General features: G+C 43.8%; 1 protein-coding gene across 1 annotated transcript; it reads right to left on the reverse strand.

Moving 5' to 3' along the window:
• Positions 1–4,127: 4,127 nt before the first annotated feature.
• LOC147975702 (uncharacterized) lies at positions 4,128–6,993 on the reverse strand. Its single transcript, XM_087519666.1, has 5 exons — positions 6,641–6,993; positions 6,131–6,241; positions 5,204–5,326; positions 4,805–4,903; positions 4,128–4,680 (listed from the first exon to the last, which is right to left on the reverse strand). The coding sequence occupies exons 2-5, from the start codon at positions 6,215–6,217 to the stop codon at positions 4,606–4,608; spliced, it is 384 nt and encodes a 127-aa protein (XP_087375792.1). The 5' UTR covers positions 6,218–6,241; positions 6,641–6,993; the 3' UTR covers positions 4,128–4,605.
• Positions 6,994–8,987: the final 1,994 nt, after the last annotated feature.

The following is an 8,987-nucleotide window of genomic DNA, read 5'->3' on the forward strand; positions in this document are numbered from 1 at the left end:
GTTATTTATAATGTCTTTCTCTCATAATATGCGAGGTTCACACAAAGAGGGAGAATTCCGTCAACTGGAAATCTGGACCTGAAAAAGCTACGTCATGCTACCTATTCTGCACAACTCCAAATGAGCTGAAACTTCACGAGGAATTTTTATGGAATATATGAAAAATACTGGAGCAAATAACTACCAAAGGGGGGCACCTGGTGAGCACAAGACACCAGGGCACGCCAGGGCCCCCAGGCGCGCCCTTGTGGGATTGTGCTCAGCCCAGCCCACCTCTGGTGCCCATCTTCTGGTATATAAGTCTTTTTGACCTAGAAAAAATTAGGGGAGGACTTTTAGGACGAAGCGCCGCCATCTCGAGGCGGAAATTGGGCAGGAGCACTTTTGCCCTCCGACGGAGTAATTCCGCTGGTGGAACTTCCCTCTTGGAGGGGGAAATCATCGTCATCATCATCACCAACAACTCTCCCATCTTGGGGGGGGCAATCTCCATCAACATCTTCAACAACACCATCTCCTTTGAAACCCTAGTTCATCTCTTGTGTTTGATCTTTGTACCAGAACTATAGATTGGTGCTTGTGGGTGACTAGTAGTGTTGATTACATCTTGTAGTTGATTACTATATGGTTTATTTGGTGGAAGATTATATGTTCAGATCCAATATGCTATTTAATACCCCTATGATCATGAGCATGATTATCATTTGTGAGTAGTTACTTTTGTTCTTGAGGTCACGGGAGAAATCTCGTTGCAAGTAATCATGTGAATTTCATATGTGTTCGATATTTTGATGGTATGTATGTTGTGATTCCCTTACTGGTGTCATGTGAACGTCAACTACATGAAACTTCACCATATTTGAGCCTAAGGGAATGCATTGTGGAGTATTTATTAGATGATGGGTTGCGAGAGTGACAGAAGCTTAAACCCTATTTTATGCGCTATTCCGTAAGGGACCGATTGGATCCAAAAGTTTAATGCTATGGTTAGAATTTATTCTTAATACTTTTCTCGTAGTTGCGGACGCTTGCAAGGGGGTTAATCATAAGTAGGAGGTTTGTTCAAGTAAGAACAGCACCTAAGCACCGATCCACCCACATATCAAATTATCAAAGTAGCGAACATAAATCAAACCAACATGATGAAAGTGACTAGATGAAATTCCCGTGTACGCTCAAAAACACTTTGCTTATCATAAGAGACCGTTTTGGCCTGTCATTTGCCTCAAAAGGATTGGGCTACCTTGCTGCACTTTTTTACTATTATCGTTACTTGCTCGTTACAAATTATCTTGCTATCAAACTACTCGTTACTTATAATTTCAGTGCTTGCAGACATTACCTTGCTGAAAACCACTTGTCATTTCCTTCTGCTCCTCGTTGGGTTCGACACTCTTACTTATCGAAAGGACTACGGTTGATCCCCTATACTTGTGGGTCATCAATATCCAAAGAAAAATAGAACAAGAAATCAAAACATGCCAGAAAGACAAATGGTGAAAAAACAAGTTAGGGGGTGGGATGGTGATTACTCTCTTAGCGCCCTCATGTGTTGCTGCAAAAAAGAAAAAGAAAAAACAAGAATTATAATTAAAAAAACATGTGAAGTTGTCATACATAGAATGTTGATTTGCAATGTAAGTTCAAGCAAAAATGACATGAACAAGGAACTTGTATGATTGACAGTAAAGAAGGGGAAAACATGGAGTTGCCATGTCAAATCAGTAAAAAAAATGCCACTGTGTAAGCAACTGTAATTGCCATGTGAGATGAACAACGTCTGCCATTTGAAAATCAAAAACAATACTTTCTGTGAGAGAGTAACAATATTTGCCATTTGAGATCAACAGTAGCTGGCATGTAAGATGAACTACAGTTTCCATGTGGGAGAAACTACATTAACCACGTAAGATTGACAACATTTGCCATATGAAAAAACAGAAAAACAACAGTTGAGTTTGAGGATGACATGAGAGTGACAAGGAAACTACAGCTGTCATGTAATTTAAACTACCATTGCCGTATGCATAACAAAGCATTTGCCATAAAAAATCAACAATAATTGCCATGAACTAATGAAAACAAAAAAAGTGAAACAAATTGTTACCTTGCACTAAAGGCTCTGCAAACTTCACAGCCTTTCGACCATCAATGTTGGGCTGCGCCATCATCATCACATTACCCCCCGGGAAAGCAAAAGCAACGGGCACTGGATCCATGATTTGTTCGGGCTGACTGCGATCTATCCCAAGGCTGCAGCTCGGTGGGGTGAAATCCATGGGGTGCCTCTCCTGCTGCGCACTCGGGTTCTGAATATACTGTATTGCAGAATATAGATGTGACAGCTAAACAAACATGTCATGATCAACTGCTGCACCAACATCCAGATTTGTGGTAGGACGGGGCGTGCTATCAGGGATTTCAATGACAATCTTCTTGGCTATCTTCTTGTTTAGACTATATGGGACACCAAGGTTGATAGGGAGCTTCGAAGTACGTAGATTTAAACTAAGAGTCTTCTCACCCATGAAGGACGCCGGCACCAGCGAACGTGCATCTCCAGCAGGAGTAGGATGCTTATCACCTGCATCTGCCGAAATATGGACTTCAATGCTCTCCGTTGCTTTACTTTGTGCATTAGGAGGGAAAAGTGTGGAAGCAGGGACAAAACCCGTGTCAACTCTACTTTTCCGGAGCTCCGCTGTAGTGGATGACGGGGCTATGCCTAGGTGGCAGGCTAGCTTGCAAACCAATTGCTGGAGCAACCTGCATACTGGGAGCTGATGGAGCAACTGTACAGCGAGAGTCCTCTGATTAGGAATTCCAAACGCAACCCCTTCATTTGTGGGCGTGGCAGTGGCAGCAGCTGCGTGCGTGCGTGCAGTCTGTGGTGGATGAACGAGAATCTTCCTTGTTTATGTTGAGCAATGTGGCATCCACTTCAACACTTGCTAAACAACTACAAGGGATGTCAGCAGCATCCCTCATTGACAAGAGGGTAGGTACAACCTCAGCAGTCCAAGCAGATACCGCTATTGGCTCTACCGTCACCTCCGGATGTGGTACACACTTCTACCATGGGTGGGGATGGAGACTTACGTGCATCCAAAGTGGCAGCAACAGTGGGCGGTGCAACAACAGATTTGTCAACTGTTGGCTCATGAGTCATGAATCTCTGCATTGTCGGACGTCGCCGGCTTGGAGTGAATGCGTTCTAGTGGGTCTTTCGCCTGGTTTTGTCCGGACGTGTAACAGTCTTCTTAACCCTACAGAGAAATGTGGAATAAAAAGGGACAATCATGAAAAAAAGACAAAATGAAAACATGGGGTACGAACGAAAATGTGCCATGCAAGTCAAACATGAAAATGCCAGGTGGGGGATGCCGTAGTTGCCATGTGTGATGAACTAAAATTTCCATGTGTGTTATGCAATAGTTGCCATCTGTGACACACAAAAGTTGCCATGTGGGGTAAGCAAGACTTGCCATCTGCAAATGCAAGAAAGAGTTGCCATTGATTGTGGGATGTACTGAACCACTTGCCATGAATAGTAACTACCAGTTGCCATGGGCAACATAGTAGAAATTGCCATGGGGTGTACGACAAAAATAAAAATGTGGTATATGAATGAAAATTTGCCATGCAAGTCAAACTTAAAGTTGCCATGGGTGGTGCCAGAGTTGTTGTGTGTGATAAACTGGAATTTCCAGTGTTTGCCATGTGGGGAAAGGAGTAGTTTCCATGTGGAATGCAATATAGTTGTTGAATGCATTGAACATTTTGTCGTGGTCAGTAAGTATCAGTTACCATGTTCAACAACCTGGAAATGGCATGTGAATTAAGGAAAAATGATTGCCACTAGCTCAACCGTTTTAGTTAGGTGCCGCCGCATAAAAGGGAAGAATAAACACACCACTTGGTTGTTTTCCTCACATCATCCAGCACAATAGGGTCTTCGGTGTTGGATGACGCTATACGAGGAGGCGAGCAGGTGGACATCATACCAGACACAGTGGGTACCGCCTTCGTCAACCGAGGGGAAGCGTGAGAGGACATGCCTGCTTGTTTTTTTAGTTGCTCATTCACTAGCTATCGCCTCGCTGCCAACGAATAACTCAGGCAAGAAAAGTCTAAATATAGTGAAAACATGGCATATAGCTGATGAAAAAAGGACATTGAAGTAACAATAGAACAAACATCCTCCTAGCGGCAACAGGATCAGTCCTGAGCTTCTTGCCGGTAGGGGCATCCTCTGGCACCCTACCCCTCTTTGAAGCAGTAATACTGATGTCACCTACGACGATGGATGCATTGCCTCCCTCGGATGCTGGTACAACCGGTGGAGCCTTCTCACTAGGATCTCCGTCCCGAACTTCATGAGTTTCATCATGATCAGTGTCTTGATGCACATTCTCCATTTCATCATCCCCATCATTGTCACGACCAGTGTCGTCACCACCAAACAACTTTGTCAGGGAGCTCCTGAGAACTGTTATAGTCTATCGGTCATGGCAACTAGTTGGACGATGAGTACGTTCTCCAACCAAAGAAGTGAACTTCCTGGCAATTGCATCGCCATCATAACTAGTGTATGATGTCCAGCCTTCAACCAACTTCCCAAGTAGGTTGCTCATGCCAGAAGTAGAACTGCCCAACTAGATGCTCGACAGGAGCCCTGGCCTGATTATAGCAAACAAAATAAACAGTGAGTGTCATAGAAAAAGAGTAGCGATATAAAAAGACAAATCGCAAAAAAATCTCAAATGCAAAAGGGTCATTAAAAAACAACTGTGTGTTCCATTACCTCGGCAGAACAAGATGGGGCTGAATGCACATCCAACCATTTGCTAAAATTGTGTGGCCCACCAAAAAAATTGTAGCCCATAGCATGCTTGGTCATCAGCTGCAAAAACATCAAAAAAGACAGATCGGGAAACATTGACAGCAAACATGGATCCCGCATATCTGCAAAACTATATGGCGTATGAAGAGCACAAAAATTTCCCATATGATACAGCAACAATTGCGATGTGAAGTGTGAACAAAGCTGCATTTTTCGTATGCACTTTTCCGAATGTATGACTGGTGTTGAGAATGAACTACTACTGCCATGTGGGAACATCCATAATTGACATGTGGGTTAAAAGTTGTTTGCCATGTCGAGTGAATTGCAGTTGCCATGTGGGCGAAAAGGAAGACTAACCTGTAGCTTGTCGTACGTTGTGTCAGTTTTCCTGTTTGCGGCAAGCACAACCTTGACAGCTTTGTAGGTCCAGGCAAATACGACAAACTTATGTGGAGGAGGCGGGCCTCCTAACTCGGGAAACTTCACAGTAGAGAGATCAAGACCGTCGACGTACATGAGTTGGAAAACATGTAAAGGTGAAGGAGAAAAGTGAGTACAAACATGTCAAATTTCAATAGGAACGTCATGTGAAATAAATGGCAATAAAGTAAATCTTGAATAACGGAAACATTATAGAAAAGTGGAAAGAAGAGTGCATTTGCAATATGGTTGGGGATGCATTCTCACATGGTGACTCTGTTAACAAAAACTTGCCATGTTTCACGTTGACATGTTTGCCATCTGGGTGAGTGTAGCACTTGCCATGCGTAACATGCAAACGTACACTAGTTGCCATGTGGCTTGTGAGTTGTAGTATGAACCTCTATGTAGTTGCCATGTTGCATTAACTGGATTTGCCGTGTGTGAACAGCTATAATTGCCATGTGGAAGCAACTACGGTTGCCATGTGAAAGCAACTGTGCTTGCCACATGTGAACAACTATAGTTGCCATATATGATCAACTGTAGTTGCCACTTATTTACTCATTACAAGTGGCTTGGGTTGAAGGACAAACTATTGTGTAGTTGCCATTTAGCATTAACTGGATTTGTCGTGTGTGAACAACTACACTTGCCATGTGTAAGCAACTGTGCTTGCCATATGTGAACAACTATAGTTGCCATATATGGTCAAATGCAGTTTCCACTTATTTACTCATTACAAGTGTTTAAAAATGTACGATTGCCATCTAGAATGCGCTACACTAATCGTGATCAGACTCTAGCTTGTCAAAAACAGAACGAACATGCCACGATGAAGCATTTAGAAAAAGAAAAATTTACCATTAGGTGTAGGCGGCATCCCTTCTGGTACATCTTATTTGCAAAAACATCATGCAAGAAGTCAACAATGAACTTGCACCAGTTCATGTTTTTTACGTCTTTCAGCTTCGCCTGCAGAATTTTTAAAAAATGGACACATGTGCACAGTTAAGAAAACTTCAAACAGAGGGAAAAACATGCAACTACATGACAACAAAAGAGGAGATGGCAACAAAAGGAAAAATTAAAGAACAATCACCAGTATAGGAAAGCATTTGTTGCTTGGACATAGCGACATGGTAGGCGCAAAGACGGACAATTAAGTACATGAGCAGATTCATCTCGAACACCTCACCATGGGTTTTCATAGCACCCAACAAAGTCGCAAGAACAGTCTTGTTAGGCATGGAGCCTCGCAGGGGAACAAACGTGTTGGGTAACGTTGGATGGGAAACAAAAAATTTCCTACGAACACCCAAGATCCAATCTAGGAGATGACCATCTATGAGAGGAGAGATTGGATCTACATACCCTTGTAGATTGCTAAGCGGAAGCGTTAAGAAACGCGGTTGATGTAGTCGAACGTCTTCGCGATCCAATCATGATCCGTCCCGCAAACGTCTTCGCGATCCAATCACGACCCGTCCCGCGAACTGCCAATTCAAGTGCCGAATAGACGGCACCTTCGTGTTCAATACACGTACGGCTTGATGACGCCTTCACCTCCTCGATCCAGCGAGCGATGGTGAAGTAGTAGCTCTAGTCCTCTGGTAGCACGACGTCGTGGTGGCGGTGGTGGTGGCGGAATCTCAGCAGAGCGTTGCTAAGCACTACGGAGAGGAAGAGGGATGCGAGGGAAAGGAGAGGCAGCGCCGTGGCGTAGAGATGTGCTAAAGGGTGCGGCTACCCTCTCTCTCTACCTCTCTATATATAGGGAAAGGGAGGAGGGGGTGGTGCCCCTAGGGTTTCCCCTAGGGGGGCGGCGGCCAGGGCAGATGGGATCTCCCCTAGGGTGACTTGCCCCCCAAGCCGAGTGGAGGGAACCCTAGAGGGGCGCCCCAACCCTCCTGGTTACGTGAGATGGGGTGAGGGGGGCGCTCAGCCCCTTAGTAGGCTGGCTTGCCCCCTCCCCTTGGCCCATGTGGCTCCCAATACTTGCCGGGACAACTCAACTATACTTATATCATCACCAAACATTAAGTGTGTAGACCGTGCGGGTTCGAGAACTATGCAGACATGACCGAGACACCTCTACGGTCAATAACCAATAGCGGGACCTAGATGCCCATATTGGTTCCTACATATTCTACGAAGATCTTATCGGTCGAACCTTGATGTCAAGGATTCAGCTAACCCTGTATGCAGTTCCCTTTGTCTATCGGTATGTTACTTGCCCGAGATTCGATCATTGGTATCTCCATACATAGTTCAATCTCGTTACCGAAAAGTCTCTTTACTCATTCTGTAATACAAGATCTCGTGGCTAAATCATTATTCACATTGCTTGCAAGCTCATTGTGATATTGTATTACCGAGTGGGCCCTGAGATACCTCTCCATCATACGGAGTGACAAATCCCAGTCTTGATCCATGCCAACTCAACAAACACCCTCGGAGATACCTGCAAAGCACCTTTATAGTCACCTAGTTATGTTGCGACGTTTGGTACACACAAGGTACTCCTCCGGTGTTAGTGAGTTGCATGATCTCATGGTCATAGGAACATATACTTGACATGCGTAAAACAATAGCAATAAACTTGATACGATCATATGCTACATTTATAGTTTGGGTCTTGTCCATCACATCATTCTCCTAATGATGTGACCTCATTATCAAATGACAACTCATGTCCATGGCTAGAAAACCATAGCCATCTTTGATCAACAAGCTAGTCCGGTAGAGGTTGACTAGGGACAACTTGTTGTCTATGTATCCACACATGTATTTGAGTTTCCGATCAATACAATTCTAGCATGGATAATAAACGATTATCATGACCAAGAAAATATGATAACAACCAATTTATTATTGCCTCTAGGGCATATTTCCAACAGTCTCCCACTTGCACTAGAGTCAATAATCTAGTTCACATCGCCATGTGATTAACACTCATAGTTCACATCGCCATGTGACTAACACCCAAAGAGTTTACTAGAGTCAATAAGCCAGTTCACATCACCATGTGATTAACACTCAATGAGTTCTAGGGTTTGATCATGTTATGCTTGTGAGAGAGGTTTTAGTCAATGGATCTGCAACATTCAGATCTGCATGTACTTTGCAAATCTATATGTTGTATTGTAGATGTTGCTACCATGCTCCACTTGGAGCTATTCCAAATGGCTGCTCCACTATACGTATCCGGTTTGCTACTCAGAGTCATCTGGAATGGTGTTAAAGCTTCCAACGACGTAACCCTTTACACTGAATTCTTTATCACCTCCATAACCGAGAAACTCTACTCATATTCATCCGGATTAGTGTTAAAGCTTGCATTGACGTAACCCTTTATGCCGAACTCTTTATCACCTCCACAAGCGAGAATCATTTCCTTATTCTTCTAAGAATAATTTTGAGCGATGTCTGGTGATCCACTCCTGGATCACTCTTGTACCCCCTTGCCATACACGTGGCAAGGTACACATTAGGTGCGGTACACAGCATGGCATACCGTATAGAGCCTATGGCTATGGCATAGGGGACGACCTTTGTCCTTTCTCTTTCTTCTGGCGTGGTCGAGCTTTGAGTCTTACTCAACTTCACACCTTACAACTCAGGCAAGAACTCCTTCTTTGACTGATCCATTTTGAACTCCTTCAAAATCATGTAAACGTATGTGCCCGTGAAAGTCTTATCAGGTGTCTTAATCTATCTC

The sequence above is a fragment of the Triticum urartu genome, chromosome 4A (genome assembly GCF_056163025.1).
Source record: "Triticum urartu cultivar PI428250 chromosome 4A, HENAU_Tu73, whole genome shotgun sequence".
In the NCBI taxonomy this organism is placed as follows: domain Eukaryota; kingdom Viridiplantae; phylum Streptophyta; class Magnoliopsida; order Poales; family Poaceae; genus Triticum; species Triticum urartu.